Source organism: Polyodon spathula, chromosome 24 (assembly GCF_017654505.1).
Source record: "Polyodon spathula isolate WHYD16114869_AA chromosome 24, ASM1765450v1, whole genome shotgun sequence".
NCBI lineage: Eukaryota > Metazoa > Chordata > Actinopteri > Acipenseriformes > Polyodontidae > Polyodon > Polyodon spathula.
Genome location: NC_054557.1, coordinates 18,242,742 through 18,264,024, shown reverse-complemented (window position 1 = coordinate 18,264,024; position 21,283 = coordinate 18,242,742). Strand labels below are relative to the sequence as shown.

The following is a 21,283-nucleotide window of genomic DNA, read 5'->3' as shown; positions in this document are numbered from 1 at the left end:
CAAGAGCTGGTTCGACCCTACCTTTCAGCTAAACTAAAAAAAAAAAAGAGGTCCAGGGAAAATTTTAAAACATTTGTAATATATGGATATATGGATATATATATATATATATATATATTATTATTATTATAATATATATATATATATATAGCTACTATATAGCTGATGCATGGCTCACACACCCTGTATCTTGTAAAGCGCTTTGTGATGGTGGTCCACTATGAAAGGCTTATATATATAAATATATATCGCTGTGCCCTATATGATATCTATATATAATATTTTACATCAGGGCACACGTTACAACACAGTCCTCGCCCATGAGACTACGGTCAAAGGAACGAAGACCAAGGTCAGAGAGGCGACACGGGAGTACAGCCTGATGTGCTATCTGGACGTCGAGTGGCTCGAGCCGAAAGGGGACGGGTCGGGGGCCCTGGGGGGGGGGGCCGCCCCCGTCGGCGTCGAGCAGCCCCCCCCGTCAGGTCAGTAACATTCTCACCCGGGCTTCTCTCTCTTTCATCTGTTACTCTCCTGCCTCGAACGAGAGTCCGGCTGGCTGTTTGTACCGTGCCGCTCCGATAACAACAAGGGGGGGGGCGTTGAGAGCAAACAAGGATCCTGCAGCTGGACAGTTACTGAGGAGTGTCCTGGTAGAGCTGCCTGTCCTGTGGTAGAGACCTGTGTGCTGGGGTTGAATTCTCTGGACTATATTTTACACGTGTGTGTGTGATTATATCTATCTATCTATCTATCTATCTATCTATCTATCTATGTATCTGTCCAGCTCTCCCATATCAGGCTGTGGTTGTAACCTGTGTTCAGGGAGCCTGTGTTTTTGATAATAAACACCAGAGCTGTTTTACAGGGAATGAGTAACAGGTCTTTTATTATTGCATGCAATCACAAGTATCTAAAACGTCCCTTCCCTCCCCTTGCCCCCCCCACCCCCTCTCTGCTCCAGACCCAGAGACTCCTGAGCCCCACCGCTGCTGGGACTGCGCCCGCTCCTTCAGCACGGCGTTCCAGCTCACAGAGCACCGGCGCCTGCACACGGGCGAGCGCCCCTACAAGTGCGTTCAGTGCGGCAAGATGTTCTGCCACCTGGCCAACTATCAGCAGCACCTGGAGCGCCACGTGGGGGACCCCGTGCACAAGTGCCCCTCCTGCCAGCGGGTCTTCGGCACCGAGCTGATGCTGGAGAAGCACCTGTGCTCCCAGGGGGTGCAGCCCCCTCCCGGGGAATTCCAGTGCGGGGAGTGCGGCCAGGCCTTCTGGAGGAAGCAGGAGCTGAAGAGGCACGAGGATCGCCACCGACGGGAGAGGCGCTACAAGTGCTCTGAGTGCGGGAAGGGGTTCCGCAAGTACGCCTCCATGCGCGCCCACCTGGAGATCCACTCTCGCGTGCCCCTGTTCTGCTGCCCGGACTGCCCCGAGCGCTTCGAGACAGACAGCCAGCTTCTCAGGCACAGCTTCCAGCACCTGGGGGTGAAGCCCTTCACCTGCCTGGACTGCAAGCGCTTCTTCAAGTGGGCCGGGAGCTTCAAGAAACACAGGTGTGCTGAACCGGCAAGCCAGCGATGCCTTAATAATAATATTGATAATGATAGTAATTAATAATAATTTATTTGGCAGATGCCTGATATCCAAGGTGACTTACAGGTTTTGCAATGCAAGACTCATGTTTATACACAGTGTCGTTCACATAATTACAGTATGAGCCAGGGTGAAACCGGTTAGGATCACAGCGAGTTATATCTGCAGTGATGGGTTAGCAGCGCAATAGACAAGGATAGTGCATTAGCTGAGGCTCCAGTGACGCGGTCGCTGGTCTCATGTCGCTGGGCAGGTGTGTGGAGTGGAGCCGGAACGCAGGACCTGAACTGCAGGCAGCACTGAGATCCTCCTTCTTACACTGAGACACACACACACACACACACAGAGACACACACACACACAGTGACACTGAGACACACACACTGACGCTGAGACACACTGACACACACACACACAGTGACACACTGACACACACACACACACACACACACACACACACACACACACAGACACACACACACTGACAGACACACACACACAGAGACAGAGACACACTGACACACACACACACACACACAGTGACACAGAAATACACAAAGTAAAGCATTCTGACAACAATGGAGAAAGAGGCTTAGTGGAAATACTTGTAGAAAGGAGATCAGAGCATGTTCTGTGTCTTTATTTGATCAGTGCATTGCCCCCCCCCCTCCCAGGGAGGGGGGCGAAGAAGTTCTTTCATGCAAACTGTTTCTCTCCTAACAGGTGCGACCCTAAGAAGGTGTACTGCGCCACGTGCCTCCAGTATTTCGGCAGCTTCCGGCTCTACCATCAGCACAAGGAGGAGACGGGCTGCCCCGGGACGCCGGCGCCCACGGTGACCCCCCTGTGCGCCGACTGCGGGGAGACCTTCCCCTCCAGAGAGGCTCTCCGCGATCACAGACCCTGCCACCACCTGGGCCAGCTTCTGTACACCTGCGTGGAGTGCGGCAAGACGTTCCGCTACCCCTCCCTGCTGCTGGCTCACATGCGCCGCCACGCGCCCACGCAGACGATGCAGTGCCAGGGCTGCAGCAGGAAGTTCACTCACAAGGGCAGCTTCAGCAGACACATCAAATACTGCTGCCTGCTGACCGGGACCGGGGAGCGGGCGGGAGAGGGAGAGCGAGAGCGAGAGCGAGGAGAGGAAGAGGAGGAGGAGGAAGAGAAGAAGAAGAAGAGGAGGAGGAGGAGGAGGAGGGGGGGGGAAAGGGGGAGGGAGTACGAGAGGAGGCACAGGAGGGAGAGGGAGAGCGTGAGGGAGAGGAGGGAGTGGGTGAGGGGTACAAAAGGATTAAGGTTGAAATCAAAGAGGAGAAGGTGGAAGATGACGAGGAAGAGGAGGAGCACGAGTGCTTGAATTGCGGAGCGCTGCTCCGGCAGTCGGAGCTCCACGGACACTACATGCGCCACGCCGAGGAGGGGCTGCTGATGGAGGAGGAGGAGGAGGAGGAGGAGGAGGAGGAGTTTAGTTTAAATGACCTGTCCACTAGTGTCCGGTGATCTCTTGTGATGTTGGGGTAAGCAGGGATGGAGGGACTGGCAGACTCTCCGCTCCAGGTTTTCACTGTGTGTTTAATGAGACTCCCCGCCTCTGATCAAGCTGATCCAGTGCTGTTTAATGAATGGGGCTCGAATTCTTTAAAAACTGATGCTGGAAAAACGTCTTTAAAATGAGACAGGATTTTATTACACGCAGAGTGCTAAAAAATACATGTGTAGCAGCTAGACCTCTATTATAGGAGGAGTCAGGGGGAGTAGGAGGCGGGGGCTGTCACCGCACACGACTGTCACGCTACAGTGAAACTCGTGACACGTCTGCAGCTCTGCCCAAAGGTTTTGCATCCCCCTCTATATAGAATTAACTTCATGTTGCTTTGATTGAAACCTGCTGGAAGAATGTTATGCTAACAGATTGAATCGCACACCGCTGTTTTCTGTATAAATTAAAAAAAAATAAAAAAATAAAAAACCTGACAAATTGAACAGTGCGACATTTCTAAAATCGAATGTGAAATATTACTGTGCTGCTATTAGGGCTTCTGGTTAGACTCTTTGTTTTTTTGCGATGTCGTTTTGCCGTTTCTTTGTTTGCATGATGTGAAATAAAAGATCTGAGTTATGTTAATTATTTTTTTTATTATGCCTCAATGCTGAAATCCTAAAAAGGGGATGCAAAGCTTTTTGGCACAACTGTGAAGGGATAGGAATAAGACTCTCATTGCAATCACTCAGCGAGACACAGTGTGAGTGACTGCACTCAGAGAGACACAGTGAGAGTGACTGCACTCAGAGAGACACAGTGAGAGTGACTGCACTCAGAGACACAATGTGAGTGATGCATTCAGAGAGACACAGTGTGAGTGATGCACTCAGAGAGACACAGTGTGAGTGACTGCACTCAGCAAGACACAGTGTGAGTGACTGCACTCAGAGAGACACAGTGTGAGTGACTGCACTCAGTGAGACACAGTGAGAGTGACTGCACTCAGAGAGACACAGTGAGAGCGACTGCACTCAGCGAGACACAGTGTGAGTGACTGCACTCAGAGAGACAGTGTGAGTGACTGTCAGAGAGACACAGTGTGAGTGACTGCACTCAGAGAGACACAGTGTGAGTGACTGCACTCAGCAAGACACAGTGTGAGTGACTGCACTCAGAGAGACACAGTGTGAGTGACTGCACTCAGAGAGACACAGTGAGAGTGACTGCACTCAGAGAGACACAGTGAGAGCGACTGCACTCAGCGAGACACAGTGTGAGTGACTGCACTCAGAGAGACACAGTGAGTGACTGCACTCAGACACAGTGTGAGTGACTGCACTCAGAGAGACACAGTGTGAGCGACTGCACTCAGAGACACAGTGTGAGTGACTGCACTCAGCGAGACACAGTGTGAGTGACTGCACTCAGAGAGACACAGTGAGAGTGACTGCACTCAGCGAGACACAGTGTGAGCGACTGCACTCAGAGACACAGTGTGAGTGACTGCACTCAGAGACACAGTGAGAGTGACTGCACTCAGAGAGACACAGTGTGACTGCAGACGCGACTGCACTCAGCGAGACACAGTGTGAGTGACTGCACTCAGAGACACAGTGAGAGTGACTGCACTCAGAGAGACACAGTGAGAGCGACTGCACTCAGCAAGACACAGTGTGAGTGACTGCACTCAGAGAGACACAGTGAGAGTGACTGCACTCAGACACAGTGTGAGTGACTGCACTCAGACACAGTGTGAGTGACTGCACTCAGAGAGACACAGTGTGAGTGACTGCACTCAGCGAGACACAGTGTGAGTGATGCACTCAGAGAGACACAGTGTGAGCGACTGCACTCAGAGAGACACAGTGTGAGTGACTGCACTCAGAGACACAGTGTGAGTGACTGCACTCAGAGACACAGTGAGAGTGACTGCACTCAGAGAGACACAGTGAGAGTGACTGCACTCAGAGACACAGTGTGAGTGACTGCACTCAGAGACACAGTGAGAGACTGCACTCAGACACAGTGAGAGTGACTGCACTCAGAGACACAGTGAGAGCGACTGCACTCAGAGACACAGTGTGAGTGACTGCACTCAGAGACACAGTGTGAGTGACTGCACTCAGAGACACAGTGTGAGTGACTGCACTCAGAGACACAGTGTGAGCGACTGCACTCAGAGACACAGTGTGAGTGACTGCACTCAGAGACACAGTGAGAGTGACTGCACTCAGAGAGACACAGTGTGAGTGACTGCACTCAGAGAGACACAGTGTGAGCGACTGCACTCAGAGACACAGTGCACTCAGAGCGACTGCACTCAGCGAGACACAGTGTGAGCGACTGCACTCAGAGAGACACAGTGTGAGTGACTGCACTCAGAGACACAGTGAGAGTGACTGCACTCAGAGAGACACAGTGAGTGACTGCACTCAGAGAGACACAGTGTGAGTGACTGCACTCAGAGACACTGAGTGACTGCACTCAGAGAGACACAGTGTGAGTGACTGCACTCAGAGAGACACAGTGTGAGTGACTGCACTCAGAGAGACACAGTGTGAGTGACTGCACTCAGCGAGACACAGTGTGAGTGACTGCACTCGGAGACACAGTGTGAGTGACTGCACTCAGAGAGACAACAGTGTGAGTGACTGCACTCAGAGAGACACAGTGTGAGTGACTGCACTTAGCGAGACACAGTGTGAGTGACTGCACTCAGAGACACAGTGTGAGTGACTGCACTCAGAGAGACACAGTGTGAGTGACTGCACTCAGAGAGACGGTGTGACTGCACTCAGAGAGACACAGTATGAGTGACTGCACTCAGCGAGACACAGTGTGAGTGACTGCACTCAGCGAGACACAGTGTGAGTGACTGCACTCAGAGAAACAGTGTGACTGTACTCAGAGACACAGTGAGTGACTGCACTCGGAGACACAGTGTGAGTGACTGCACTCAGAGAAACGGTGTGAGTGACTGCACTCAGAGAAACGGTGTGAGTGACTGCACTCAGAGAGACACAGTATGAGTGACTGCACTCAGTGGCTGCAAAACCTCAAATAAATAAATAAATAAATGCAGTCTGCAGCTCGTTCCTCTCTGGATTACACTCTGCTCACGAAGCAGCCATCGCTGAAATGAATAAACATTCAACCAAAGAGAACAGCCGAGAGTTGTTGCTGTTTTTTTTATGCATTTAATATATTAGATAATTCCTGGGTTTGTTTTTTCCTGTCTAATAATAATCAATACAGATCACCTGACGGTTCAGTGGCTTGCTCAGGGTTTCGCACAGTGAGTCGGGGAGTGAGCCAGGATTTGATCCGGGCACCCTCCTGGTTACAAGCCCCTTGAACCGCCGGACCACGCAGCCTCCAGTAAGCGCAGATAATGACGCCTACTAAAACAATATGAACTAGGATGCAACAGGTTAAGATTACAGCCAGTTATATCTGCAAAGACAAAGAGGAGTCAGTAGCGAGGTGCCGAGGTGAGGCATGAGACCCCTACTCAGCCCCGGGATGGGTATTAACGATACTGGCAAGCTGGATGTAGAAATCATGTCACAGGCATACACAGTGAGAATAAAGGCGAAGACATTGTCAAACATTTCAGTGAAATATTCGCTGTAAGTTTGCCTTCACAGCTGGCTGTGATCTCGGAACAGCTTTATTTAAGAAGATTCATTTGGGACAGTCTGAGAGCTGGAGCTGGAGCGAGCTGTTGGGGTACACGGACAGCACCCCAGACTTCAGGTGCTTTGTTTTAGTTGTTCCAGAAGAGACAGCAGCCGGGGTTGTGCCAAAATACAAGTGATCTGCTATCGATTGCCCCCCCCCCCCAAGCTTTTGGAAGCCACGTCCCTCCCCGACGCACCCCTTTGATATATGACAGCGCGTCACAGCGCATGTGCCCAAAGCGAGGCTAGGAGGGACGCAGCAGTATGCAAAGATGGCGCGCCCTGATGAGAAAGCGTGGGCTGATTACACTGTTCACGGCGCGTGTTCCGTGGCAGGCTGCAGCAGCAGCGGCTACAGAAACCGGGAGCTGCATTTCCACGCGTTTCCTGCAGACCAGACCCGGAGATCACAGTGGATTGCGGCGACGAAGCGAGATGCGGGACCGGCATTTCAGGTAGACTTCGACAGCTGTGCCAGGTCCATACTGCGGTGCGCTCCATTATTTTGGGAGGAGGGGGGTAACTTTGTATACCCAACCACTGTTTGAAAAGGAATTAATAAATAACTGAGCTCGGCTGATTTTGTAAACCACAGACCTGAGAATAATTTACACAAGGGCATTCTAACCGGAGGAGGGTAACGGTGTCCCGAATCCGGCTCTCATTGCCGAGCGATGCTACAACAGCTGTTGAAATCGACCGGGACAATAATATTAGAGCCAGTTTGTGTGTGTTTTTTTTTTATTTAAAGCGCAAAAAAACCTCATAACACAAAGCTTGCACACAATATTCCAAAGGCTAAATTGCACAATGAACAACAACGAGGCATGCACACTCCATAATATATGAATTAATACATAATAGTACAAAATTAATACATTAATAATAATAATAATAATAATCTATAAACCGGGCTTTTCAATATCTAAAGGCTATTAAATCGATAATTGAAAGATTGTTCAAAAGTCTGTATCGCTGAAGGCATCCTCTTTTCTGATAGCTCTCCTGTCTTTACACGTCTTCAAAGAACTGAGATGTATTTTACAGTCGGAGCGAAAACGAGAAGAGTTTGGTTTTCATCCGTTTGCATTTATGTACGTTATATTTTCCAAAAATAAACAAACAAACAATGAAGAGTATTTTACAAGCCCGTGTCCGTGCGCTCCATACCTGAGGCAGGTACAGGTGGCCAGGTGTGCTGTTGAGCGCTGATTCAATAAAAACGCCCCTACTGTCACAGCACTGCCGGGAGTTCAGGAGCGCTTCTGCATATCGACCCTGCAGCTTCAGAATCTAAAAAGAATATTACAAACCCCTAAATACAGTTTTTTTTCAAATATTATGCTGCCATTACTTCCTAATATATATATATATATATATATATATATATATATATATATATATATATATATATATATATATATATAGTGTATATTAACAATTACCGTTTTGAAATCAGACAGCGGTATCAGTATCTACATTTAAATGATATTCTTAATTTTAAGCAGCGGCTTGGTCGCGGTTGTGGGTGTCTCTCGTCTCTCTGTGGAGCGGCTCTGAGAGTCGGTGAGGTCGGTGAGTCAGCGTGGAGGCAGCGCTGCGCTTCACTGGGTCTCGGCGCTGGGTTTAGGAGCGATTTTAAGAGCTGTTGCTTCTCAGCGTTGGATCCGGGTGCAAGGAGGGGGCCGATCGGCTGCGGTTTCGCAAACTGTAGCCGACAGGCAGGTGATGCTGTTGATCGCATCACGCATTTGTTAATGAAGCATTATGCAAATGAATACATTTCACATTTATTCATATTTTTATTTATTTCTAGATTAAAAAAGGCAGCACGTACGTGTGCTCGGCGCATTTCAGGCCGGAAGACTACAAATGGACCCCGGTCCGAAAATCACTGAGGGCTGATGCCGTGCCGCGTGTTTTCTCCCACTGCGAGGGCTGGGAAGAGATCCACTCCGGCGTGCAGACCCCCGACACAAACACGCGTAAGAGCAGACCGCTTATTCCACAGCTGAACAGAGTGGCGACTCCTGGAAACGGGTGGGGTGGAGTGGACACGCTCTCCACCTGTTTGGCACAATAAATACTAACGTGAAATCGTCTTCTTAGTATGTATTGTACTGAGATGCTGCGTGGCTGAGAGGGTTAGATGCCGTGTTATTCAGCACACAGCGTTTAATTACTGCACAGTGCAACAAAGACGCTGTTATTTAGGGTTAGGGTCAGACAATAACAACGATACTGCATGAACAACATGCAATGCAATCGTAACAGCGATATCTACTGTTAATGCCATGGCAATGACACAGCAAGCCTCCATTCCAGTGCATGCTAAGGGCATTGCACCCCCGCCCCCCCCCGGCTTGCCACGATCGGCACAGTCTGAATCCGCAGCACCGGGGCAGCGAGCTGCGACTCACAGAAACGAGTCGCGACAGAAATAAAATAAGAGGCGCACAATGTCGTGACGAGACTCTGTCACAAGCTTTCAATCCGAGCGCGCTTTTTATAGCACGTAAAAACCCGTTTACAAAACAGATATCGATTATCGATTGCAACCCCCCCCCAGCGAGTCCAGGCACCAGCTTGCCGAAGCCACGCCCCTTCCTAGCGTCGTCATATCACCATGGCAACCCCAAACAAATCTAAACTGTGACGTGATTAAACTGCGACAAAGCTGCTGCCGACGCCAAAAGCACTCAGCATTATTATTATTATTATTATTATTATTATTATTATTATTACGCCATGAGTTTTATACATGTATGTGATGTTTTAATGTCGTTTGGGTATTAAAATTACAGATGTTTTAGGTACCGAACGAGATCATGTGCATTTGCAGGTTTTCAGAGTTATTGTCTGTCAGTCTAAGCTCTCCGTGCGGGAAAAACAACGCGGCGCTCAGGTAAGCATCTTGCGTGGGTCGTGCCGAGTGGAAAAGCAGGGCACCAGGGCTGGCATTTACAGGGTTAAAAAATAATAATAAAAACGTGGAAACATGCATTCAGAGTCGATCACTGGAAACCGTCCAGGGCTGATACATAAAGGTGCTTTGATTATTTATTTTGGAGAAAGACCGCGCCGTGTTATTGCATTATTATGACACGGAATCATCCATTGAAAAGGTAACGTTGCAGAATCGGGCTGGAGGAGCACACGCTCGTAACGAGGCGCTGTTATCGTCTCTTTCACGGTTCCGACAGACAGCGGTGGAAGAACCCCGCAGCTCATCAGAACCGCACCTGCGCAGTTACTGGACTTTTAAAATGACCCGAACGTTTGTGATTGTTTCAGGGGGCGAAATGTGAAGCACTGTTGGAAATAAGACTCCCGCTGCATAGCAGTTTGATCCACTCCCGGTTTGACGGTGGTTTTAGTTATTTTATTATTATTATTATTGAGTCAGTCAGCAGATGCTTTTACCCAAAGCGACTTGCAGAGACTAGGGGGGTGAACTCTGCATCATTAACAACCGCTGCTGCTGCTGCAGAGTCTCTTCCAATAGGACCTCGTTTGTTTTGCATCCGAAGGACGGAGCCCAAGGAGGTGAAGTGACCCGCTCAGGGTCTCTCACACACACACACACACACACACACACAGAGCGAGTCAGTGGCTGAGCCGGGATTTGAACCTCCTGGTATCAGGACCCTTCTCTTTAACCGTGGGACCAGTGAGTCTATTAAGATACACCTGAGCAGGTTACCTGGTAAGACGTGGAGTGGATCAAACCGCTGTGCAATAGGAGTCTTACCCCCGGCTGTGCAGCACGGCACTGGCTGCCCTAACTCCCCCCTGCTTCCTTCTCTCTTCAGTACCCAGCATGGCTGACTGTGCCACAGAGCAAATCCTTTGTGTTCCCTGGCTGAGCCCCGATGTCAAGCTGGAGCCCCTGGAAATGAACCCCCCTCTCCTCCTGAAGGAGGAGCCCCCAGGAGCGACCCCCCCTCTCCTGAAAGAGGAGCCCCCAGGAGCGACCCCCATCTCCTCCGTGAAGACCGAGGTGGGTCACACAGGCTGGATTTTAGGGTTGTACAGCTGCAGTTTTACATCTTAGAAATATAACCCTGTTTGTGTAGCCTTCAGAGTTAGGGACCCAGACACCCCTCATCAGTACAGATCTGCATGTATCATTTCGTTTCTCATATAAGTACATAAAGTTTACAGACGAGAGGAGGCCATTCGGCCCATCTTGCTCGTTTGGTTGTCAGTAGCTTATTGATCCCAGAATCTCATCAAGCAGCTTCTTGAAGGATCCCAGGGTGTCAGCTTCAACAACATTACTGGGGAGTTGATTCCAGACCCTCACGATTCTCTGTGTAAAAAAGTGCCTCCTATTTTCTGTTCTGAATGCCCCTTTGTCTAATCTCCATTTGTGACCCCTGGTCCTTGTTTCTTTTTTCAGGTCAAAAAAGTCAGTACCTTTTAGGATTTTGAATGCTTGAATCAGTAGTCTTCTTTCTTACAGTCTGAACAGATTCAATTCTTTTAGCCTGTCTGCACATGACATGCCTTTTAAACCCGGAATAATTCTGGTCGCTCTTCTTCACACTCTTTCTAGAGCAGCAATATCCTTTTTGTAGCGAGGTGACCAGAACTGAACACAATATTCTAGATGAGGTCTTACTAATGCATTGTACAGTTTTAACATTACTTCCCTTGATTTAAATTCAGTACTTTTCATATCTAGTCAGAGTGTAGATGAATCTTGCACTCTGAGCTTCCGTGACAAAGTGTTTTGAAATGTTTTTTTCAAACTGTATCAAGGCTGTATATGAAACGGATTCGATACGTTGAGAATTTTGTCGGTGTCTCTCTACATCGGTGTGAAGGCAGGCAGGCTGTGGTTCGAGGCGATGCGCAGCGCAGAGAAGCGAGCGTTGCTGTGTTTTTAATCTGCAGTCCTGGTGATGTACCCTGATAACAGCGCACCACGGTCCTCATCAAACTCTGACTCTCCGCTCTCGTCTCTCCTCCAGTTTGAAGATCAGGGTGACCTGTACCTCCTGCAGCAGGATGAGCTGAGCGACGCTGGAGACCCCTCTCCTGGTGAGACCACGTCTGGGTAGAGTTTCAAAATGGCCAAATGTTTTCAGTTTGTGTCAGTTTTTTTTTTTTTTTAGTTCAATCTACAAAGTGGCGGCGCGCGATTCGGTCTGGTAGCGTGACATCGTTCAGCAGGTTTCAATCGACTTGATGAAGCACAGCGAGCTCATTCTGTATAGAGGGGGGTGCAACACGCTGGCCACACCCATCCATCCCAAACACTGTCTATTCTATCTATCTGTCTATCTATCTGAAAAAATAATACTGTTGTTTATCAAAAGAGCAAAATGAAAAGGTAATGAACTGTAGGGACATAAAAATGTGAATCATTTCTACAGAAATCACCGGTCAGGGATGGGAATAAGACTCCCGAGGCACAGCAGTTTAATTCATTCCTGTTTTTGTTTTCTTTTGAGTTTAATTGTAAGACACACCTGAGCTTGTTAGCTAGACACACACTGGGGGCTGATCAAGCTGGTAGTGAAACCTGGACGGGGTGACACTGCTGTGCAATGGGAGTCTGATTCCTGGATGTTTCTGAATACTTCTGCAGCTGGATGGAGTAATCACTATGGTTGTGTGTGTGTGTGTCTGTCTGTGTGGTTGTGTGTGTTTTGTTTGTGTGTGTGGGTGTGGTTGTGTTTTGTTTGTGTGTGTTTTGTTTGTGTGTGTGTGCGGGTGTGGTTGTTTGTGTGTGTTTTATTTGTGTGTGTGCGGGTGTGGCTGTTTGTTTGTGTGTGTGCGGTTGCTTGTGGTTTTCTCAGCACCTCCAGGAGCCGAGGACTCTGCAGAGACTCCAGAGCCCCACCGCTGCTGGGACTGCGCCCGCTCCTTCAGCACGGCGTTCCAGCTCACAGAGCACCGGCGCCTGCACACGGGCGAGCGCCCCTACAAGTGCGTTCAGTGCGGCAAGATGTTCTGCCACCTGGCCAACTACCAGCAGCACCTGGAGCGCCACGGCCAGGAGCCCGAGAGCCCGCGCCCGCGCCTCTGCCCAGCTTGCGGAGACACCCTGGCACCCCAGCACAGCCTGGAGTACCACGTGGCCGTGCAGTGCCAGCCTCACAAGTGCGCGGGCTGCAAGAGGGGCTTCTCCACCCTGGATGGCTACCTGAAGCACCTGCGCCGCTACGGGGACCACCGGCGCCACAAGTGCCCGGACTGCGGCCGCGGGTTCAAGAAGAGGACCTACATGGTGAAGCACCAGCTGCGGTGCCCCAAGCGGGAGCCTCCTGGGGGAGCGGTGTCGCGGCGGGCAGCTGGCAGAGGGGGCCCCCAGTCCAGGAGAGAGCCCCCGAGATGCCCCGGCTGCAACCGCATCTTCAGCAGCGCCGGGGTGTTCAGACGGCATCGCTGCAACCCCTTCAAGATCCACTGCTACGCCTGTGGCAGCTACTTCGGGTGCTACAGGCAGTACGAGAGCCACAAGCATGAGGGGGGGACGGGCTGCCCCGGGAACAGCCAGGAGGTGCTGAGGAGGAACGCCTGCCCCCGCTGCGGCTCGGACAGCCACACGTTCCAGGGGGCCGACCCCAGGCTCTGGGTTGTGGGGGACGGGCTGGCCACTTGCAGGCTGTGTAGGAAGGGCTTCCGGTTCCCCTGCCAGCTGGAGCCTCATCACAGGATGCATGAGAGCAAGCAGGGAGAGGGAGAGGAGACCGGACCCCAGGGAACGAGCAAGGGGACCGGGCCAAAGCGAGAGAGCACGGGAGCAGATTCACAGGGAGAGGACGACAGGGTCGGCTCAGAGGGAGAGGAGAGGAGTTCCAGACTGCAGGGGGTGAGGCTAGAGGGAGAGGGGCAGCGGAGGGGAATTCCAGAGGAGGAGCAGGGGCAGCGGGAGGGCAGCTTGGAGGGGGAGGGGCCGCTGGAATGCTTTGACTGTGGACAGCTTTTTGACGAAGCGGAGATTCTCCATGAACACTACATGCAGCATGCGAGGGGCGAGGAGACTGACGCCCCGCTCGAGCGGGGGGGAGGAGCTCGAGACTGCGCTCCCCACCCCCACCCCCCCCTCGACGTGTGCACGCCCGGGAACCACAGCTGGGTTTTTTATTTGTTTGTGTTTTTAATGATGCATTTCACAAAGACTTCAATAAGAAGAATGCATGAAGAGCCGGGTTCAGTATGTTTGCTGGAGATCGAGATTCTGGGTGTCTGCACAGGGAGCACAAACCCCTTTTCATTAGTGTTGTTAGGCTTATTTTATAATTCATAATGTAACCCTGGTTAAAACCTCAATATCTGAACCCCCTAAAAAAATATATAAAAATAATAAAAAGGTTCGACCTGAACACTTTGTTCCAGCTGTTGTGTACCTGACGAACTTGAGACGAGATTCAATAAAACAAAATCTACATTTAAAAACCTGTTTAACTCGTCAGTGTGTGTCTCTCTCTGTGGGTTGTGTGTCTTTCTGTGTGTGTGTGTGTGTAGTTGTGTCTGTCCCGTTGTGTGTGTGGTTGTGTGTCTCTCTCTCTGTGTGTGGGTGGTTGTGTCTCTCTCTCTGTGGGTTGTGTGTCTGTCCCGTTGTGTGTGTGGTTGTGTCTCTCTCTCTGTGTGTGGGTGGTTGTGTCTCTCTCTCTGTGGGTTGTGTGTCTTTCTGTGTGTGTGTGGTTGTGTCTCTCTCTCTGTGGGTTGTGTCTGTCTCTCTCTCTCTCCTGCAGTGATATGCAGACTCGTCGGTTCCTGCGTCCTGCGGTGGAGCCCCGTTGCTTTTATTAGGCAACGCTGCCACCCTGTGGCGTAACAATGAAATAACATCGAGTGGAAACGTGCAATAAAAAAAAGTGAAGTATATCTGTCAGAGGGCTTTTTGTTTTTGGGAAGGGTACGCAAACCTCTCTCAATATCCATGCACTGCGTGTATACACAAAAATACAAATAAACAGCATTCATTTTTCATGGCATTCATACAGTGTGAACACAGGAGCAACAGTTTGGATTATTACTATCTCTTCTGTAAGTGCTGTTCTCTGCGCTGGAAAACTTGCGCCAGGCTTAGTGGGCCACTGGCTAGAGAAAAAGGGGCGGGGCGGCGCGGGCGGGGGGGGGGGGGGGGGGGGGGCGGGGTGACAGAGAGAAAGAGACCCTGAGCGAGTCACTTCACCTCCTTGTGCTCCGTCCTTCAGATGAGACGCAAAACAAACGCGGTCCTATTGGAAGAGACTCTGCAGCAGCAGCAGCGGTTGTTGATGAAGCAGAGCTCACCCCCCTGGTCTCTGTAAGTTGCTTTGGATAAAAGTGCATCTGCTAAATGACTAATAATAATAATAATAATAATACTAATACTAATACTAATACTTGGGGTGTGTTTCTGGACTGGAACAACGTGCTGTGCTAGAGCACCAGGGCTGGCAGACGCTGTTAATGAGACAGAAGGCAGGGTGGGATTGTTACCGTGCCTCAGAATGCAATGCCAGGGTCGCTGTGTGACTCCGTGGACATGAGAGCACCCTGGGACAGCTCAGGCTTTTCAGCACGCCCCCCCCCCCCACACATTCTCTTCACACACACACACACACACACACACACGTTCATATAACTGAACCTCTGTCCAGCTGTCCTGTATTCTCCAGTCCTGTAGTGTTGCTGCCCCCCAGCTTGGCCCTGCAAAGTCCAGTAAAGGGTTAAACCCGAGTCACACGTCTCCCCGGGCGTGTTCCATGTAGTGCTCGTGGAGCGCCGCTTCCCGCGGGAACGCCTGGCCGCATTCCATGCACTGGAGCTGCCCGTCCCCTGCCGGCGGCGGCCGCAGTGGTTGCGGTTCGGAGCCTTTCAGCAGAGGGGACCCCCCTCGCTGCTCCTGCACCTCCTCCTGCTCGCCGGCGCCACCCTGCTGCGGCTCCTCTCTCTGCTCCTGCGTGCACCGCTTCTCTCCGGCCCTCTCCTCCGTCTGCCGCAGCTCAATGCACTGCTGCTCCAATGCTGTCTCTTGCGCCTCCATGCGCTGCTGCTGCTGCTGTTCCTCTCCCAGCAGCTGCTGTTGCCCAAAAGCCCTTTCTTGCAGTTGCAGCTCAACGCTCTGTTGCTCGGTTGCCCGTTCCTGCCACTGCTGCTTCTGCTGCTGTGCCGTGGCCCTTTCCTGCAGCTGCTGCGCCTCAACGCGGGGGCACTGCTGCAGCATTTTCGCTTGCCACTGCGCGCTGTTGTTCACTTCAAGCTGCTGCACGGCTTCCCTCTGCTGCACCTCCATCCACCTGTGCTGTGGCGCCACAGCCCCCTGCAGCTGCTGCTGTTGCTGCAGCAGCTGTAGTAGCTGCGCCTGCTCCTCTGGGCTCGCAAACAGGTGCGCGCCGTCCCTCCTGGGCTGCGGCTGAAAGGCACCCCCGTAGAGGCCCCTGCTCCCTGGCTCCCTGACCTGGGGGGGGCGCGGCTGGTTCCTGGCCCCCCCTGCGCGGTTTCTTTTCTGGCTGCGCGCCCGTCCTGCGGCGCCCTGCCTCTTGCTCTCGTGGCTCTTCTGGTGCACTGGCAGGCTGCCCAGCCAGGGGAAGCCCTCGTGGCAGCGGTAGGGCCGCTCCCCGCTGTGCGTGTCCTGGTGGTCCCGCAGCTGGCAGGCCAGGCCGAAGCTCTTGCCGCACAGCCCGCACAGGTGAGGCTTGTCCCCGGCGTGGCTGGCCAGGTGCTCCCTCAGCTGCCCCTCCTCACTGTAGCCCTTGCGGCAGTGTGGACAGCGGTGGGGCTTCTCCTGGTGCAGCTTCCAGTGCGCCTTCATGTTCTGGTTGAAGGCGAAGGCCTTGCCGCAGACCGGGCACGGGAAGGGTTTGCTGCCGCTGTGCAGGACCAGGTGCTGCTGCAGGTAGCTGCTGTACTTGAAACGCTTCCCGCAGAGGCTGCACTGGAAGGGCCGCTCTCCCGTGTGCTTCCGCATGTGGCCCTCCATCACCGAGCGGTGCCGGAACCCCTTGCCGCACTCGGGGCACTCCAGGAGGCCCTTGAGGGGGCGGTCCGCGTCCGGGAGCCTGTTCGTGGAGACCCCCTCCCCGCCGTGGAGCCTCCAGTGCGCCTTCATGTTCTGCAGGAAGGCAAACGCTTTCCCGCAGTCCGGGCAGGTGAATGGCTTCTCCCCCGTGTGCAGGTAGCGGTGCTGCTGCAGGTGGCTGGCGCGCTCGAACCGCTTGTCGCAGACTCCGCACTGGTGGGGCCCCCCCCCCTCCTCCTCCCCCTCCCGGTGACCCTCCACAGCAGCCGGGAGGGGCTGGGGAGCCGCCCCGCGGTCCAGGCTCTCGGTGGTCTTCGGGGGGGCTGCGTGGGAGCGCTGGTGGTCTCGCAGGGCCACGGCGCAGGACAGCTGCTCCCCGCACTCCGCGCAGCGGAAGGGGTTGTCCAGGGAGTGGCCGCGCATGTGGGCGTCGACCGACGCGGTGAACTGGAACTCCTCGCGGCACAGCGGGCAGCGGTAGGGCTTCCAGGACAGGGGATCGGGGGGGGAGCGGGGTCCCCCTGCCCCGGCCTCGTGCTGGCGCCGGTGTTTGACCAGGTGGCTGCGTTGCTGGAAGCTCAACCCGCAGTCCTGGCAGGTCAGGGTGGCAGCCTCGCCGGCGCGGGTGTGGAGGTGCCGGTGGAGCTCGAAGGTCTCCCGCCGGTTGAACTTCTTGCCGCATTCGGCACACTCCAGCCGCCGCTTCCCCCTCCAGGGCACCGCCCCCCTGCCTGGATCCGAGGGGTGGCTGTGGGGCTCCGCGCTGTCGATGCCGCTGTGCGTATCGTGCTGTTCCTCCGGCTGGCTGTACCCGGGCAGGACATTTTCACAGCGCACTCCCTCTCCTTCTCCTTCCTGCACAGGGATTCCAGGATCACATGTAGAGTGCTCTCCTGTACAGCTGCAGTCTGGTGTGCGCTCTAGGAAACAAAAACAAACGGGGGGGGGGGGCATGTTGGAGTGAGGCAGGTTTGAGCAATTTCAATACTTATATATACAGTATATTTATTATTATTATTATTAATAATAATAGAGTCATTTAGCAGACGCTTTTACCCAAAGCGACTTACAGAGACTAGGGGGGTGAACTCTGCTTCATCAACACCTGCTGCTGCTGCTGCAGAGTCTAATAGGAGCTCGTTTGTTTTTCATCTCATCCAAAGGAGGGAGCACAAGGAGGTGAAGTGACTCGCTTAGGGTCACACACACACACACACACACACACACACAGAGTCAGTGGCTGAACCGGTATCAAAATCCTTTCTTTAACTGCTGGACCACTATGCCTCATGCAGAAGCAACTTTTCAGATGTATAGATATATGTATAAATTAATTTCTTTGTTATGGATTTTCAGATTTAAAACATCGATATATTTATTTGTATTTCACTCTGTTAGTGAAGTTTATGCATGTTTCAGCAGCGGAATACTGAGAAAGAAAGAAAACCAAACGCGTTTCTACTGGAAGAGTTTCTCAGCGCCTTCACACATTCACACGACATACCGGCCGTGCATAACTGTATACAAATACAAAACACACAACTGTATAAACATGATTCTACAATAATAACAATAATAACAAGAAGAACCAATCACAGCCTGTCATCAAACCCTATCGTGACATAGCGAAGCAGACGCGCTACACCTGTCTGTCAACGCAACGGACCAGAGAGATCCTCCAGGTTCTGTACAAACCGACCGGACCGGACCGGACCGGACCCGTGAAACACTCACCCGCCTCGGCGCTTTCCCCAGCAGCAGCGGCTTCGCCTTCCTCGTGTTTATAATGTCCTCCAGAGTCGTCTCCTCTTGCAATGGTATTATTATTAGTATTATTATTATTATTATTACTGGTATTGTTGTCCTGGCCGGGGTGTGCCCCTGCTTTCTCTTCCTCCTCTTCTGACAGCAGCACGACCACGTCTATTTTGGGGGGCGGGGTGTTCATGTTCCCTGCAGAAGTGTGCGGTGCCGTTACCGCCCCGACCGGCGCATCGTTACCCGCACTCGTTAAAATCATCTCGCTGCTGCCCAGCCCGTTCATTACACCTGCCCCTTCGCTCTCAGCAGCGTCGCCTCGGCTTGCCTTCTCTTTCCCGAAATCCGGGGGCAGCCCCCCGTCGCTTCCAGGAGAGTCTACAGCTGCTAAAGCGGCCATGTTGTGCTGGACTCGACACGCACACGCACACGCACACGCACACGCACGACTCGGATCGGAAGCGAGGGCGAAGAGTGACGTCACGCAGACAGTACAGCTGCCGGCTGCACCCTCGATCCTTACTCTCTGCATGCCGGACCTGACTGCACGGCCCCAGCGCCGATCCTTACTCTCTGCATGCGGGACCTGACTGCACGGCCCCAGCGCCGATCCTTACTCTCTGCATGCTGGACCTGACTGCACGGCCCCAGCGCCGATCCTTACTCTCTGCATGCCGGACCTGACTGCACGGCCCCAGCGCCGATCCTTACTCTCTGCATGCCGGACCCGACTGCACGGCCCCAGCGCCGATCCTTACTCTCTGCATGCCGGACCTGACTGCACGGCCCCAGCGCCGATCCTTACTCTCTGCATGCCGGACCCGACTGCACGGCCCCAGCGCCGATCCTTACTCTCTGCATGCCGGACCTGACTGCACGGCCCCAGCGCCGATCCTTACTCTCTGCATGCCGGACCTGACTGCACGGCCCCAGCGCCGATCCTTACTCTCTGCATGCCGGACCTGACTGCACGGCCCCAGCGCCGATCCTTACTCTCTGCATGCCGGACCCGACTGCACGGCCCCAGCGCCGATCCTTACTCTCTGCATGCCGGACCCGACTGCACGGCCCCAGCGCCGATCCTTACTCTCTGCATGCCGGACCTGACTGCACGGCCCCAGCGCCGATCCTTACTCTCTGCATGCCGGACCCGACTGCACGGCCCCAGCGCCGATCCTTACTCTCTGCATGCCGGACCTGACTGCACGGCACCAGCGCCGATCCTTACTCTCTGCATGCTGGACCTGACTGCACGGCCCCAGCGCCGATCCTTACTCTCTGCATGCCGGACCTGACTGCACGGCCCCAGCGCCGATCCTTACTCTCTGCATGCCGGACCTGACTGCACGGCCCCAGCGCCGATCCTTACTCTCTGCATGCCGGACCTGACTGCACGGCCCCAGCGCCGATCCTTACTCTCTGCATGCCGGACCTGACTGCACGGCACCAGCGCCGATCCTTACTCTCTGCATGCCGGACCTGACTGCACGGCCCCAGCGCCGATCCTTACTCTCTGCATGCCGGACCCGACTGCACGGCCCCAGCGCCGATCCTTACTCTCTGCATGCTGGACCTGACTGCACGGCCCCAGCGCCGATCCTTACTCTCTGCATGCCGGACCTGACTGCACGGCCCCAGCGCCGATCCTTACTCTCTGCATGCCGGACCCGACTGCACGGCCCCAGCGCCGATCCTTACTCTCTGCATGCCGGACCTGACTGCACGGCCCCAGCGCCGATCCTTACTCTCTGCATGCCGGACCTGACTGCACGGCCCCAGCGCCGATCCTTACTCTCTGCATGCCGGACCTGACTGCACGGCCCCAGCGCCGATCCTTACTCTCTGCATGCCGGACCCGACTGCACGGCACCAGCGCCGATCCTTACTCTCTGCATGCTGGACCAGACTGCACGGCCCCAGCGCCGATCCTTACCCTCTGCATGCCGGACCCGACTGCACGGCACCAGCGCCGATCCTTACTCTCTGCATGCCGGACCAGACTGCACGGCCCCAGCGCCGATCCTTACCCTCTGCATGCCGGACCCGACTGCACGGCACCAGCGCCGATCCTTACTCTCTGCATGCCGGACCAGACTGCACGGCCCCAGCGCCGATCCTTACCCTCTGCATGCCGGACCCGACTGCACGGCCCCAGCGCCGATCCTTACTCTCTGCATGCCGGACCCGACTGCACGGCCCCAGCGCCGATCCTTACTCTCTGCATGCCGGACCTGACTGCACGGCCCCAGCGCCGATCCTTACTCTCTGCATGCCGGACCTGACTGCACGGCCCCAGCGCCGATCCTTACTCTCTGCATGCCGGACCCGACTGCACGGCCCCAGCGCCGATCCTTACTCTCTGCATGCCGGACCTGACTGCACGGCCCCAGCGCCGATCCTTACTCTCTGCATGCCGGACCTGACTGCACGGCCCCAGCGCCGATCCTTACTCTCTGCATGCCGGACCTGACTGCACGGCCCCAGCGCCGATCCTTACTCTCTGCATGCCGGACCTGACTGCACGGCCCCAGCGCCGATCCTTACTCTCTGCATGCCGGACCTGACTGCACGGCCCCAGCGCCGATCCTTACTCTCTGCATGCCGGACCCGACTGCACGGCCCCAGCGCCGATCCTTACTCTCTGCATGCTGGACCTGACTGCACGGCCCCAGCGCCGATCCTTACTCTCTGCATGCCGGACCCGACTGCACGGCACCAGCGCCGATCCTTACTCTCTGCATGCCGGACCTGACTGCACGGCCCCAGCGCCGATCCTTACTCTCTGCATGCCGGACCTGACTG

General features: G+C 53.9%; 3 protein-coding genes across 3 annotated transcripts; 2 read left to right on the top strand and 1 right to left on the bottom strand.

Moving 5' to 3' along the window:
• Positions 1 to 382: 382 nt before the first annotated feature.
• LOC121298559 (zinc finger protein 501-like) lies at positions 383 to 3,096 on the top strand. The gene is made up of 4 exons (XM_041225685.1): positions 383 to 485; positions 965 to 1,556; positions 2,320 to 2,730; positions 2,886 to 3,096. The coding sequence occupies exons 1-4, from the start codon at positions 383 to 385 to the stop codon at positions 3,094 to 3,096; spliced, it is 1,317 nt and encodes a 438-aa protein (XP_041081619.1).
• A 3,861-nt stretch (positions 3,097 to 6,957) lies between these two features.
• On the top strand, positions 6,958 to 14,806 carry LOC121298558 (zinc finger protein 629-like). The gene is made up of 6 exons (XM_041225684.1): positions 6,958 to 7,214; positions 8,576 to 8,744; positions 10,572 to 10,759; positions 11,736 to 11,805; positions 12,567 to 13,849; positions 14,801 to 14,806. Exons 1-6 carry the CDS (start codon positions 7,032 to 7,034, stop codon positions 14,804 to 14,806), a joined length of 1,899 nt encoding a protein of 632 aa, XP_041081618.1. The 5' UTR covers positions 6,958 to 7,031.
• Positions 14,807 to 15,058: 252 nt separating this feature from the next.
• LOC121298989 (zinc finger protein 135-like) lies at positions 15,059 to 19,046 on the bottom strand. The gene is made up of 2 exons (XM_041226408.1): positions 18,458 to 19,046; positions 15,059 to 17,643 (listed from the first exon to the last, which is right to left on the bottom strand). The coding sequence occupies exons 1-2, from the start codon at positions 19,011 to 19,013 to the stop codon at positions 15,443 to 15,445; spliced, it is 2,757 nt and encodes a 918-aa protein (XP_041082342.1). The 5' UTR covers positions 19,014 to 19,046; the 3' UTR covers positions 15,059 to 15,442.
• Positions 19,047 to 21,283: the final 2,237 nt, after the last annotated feature.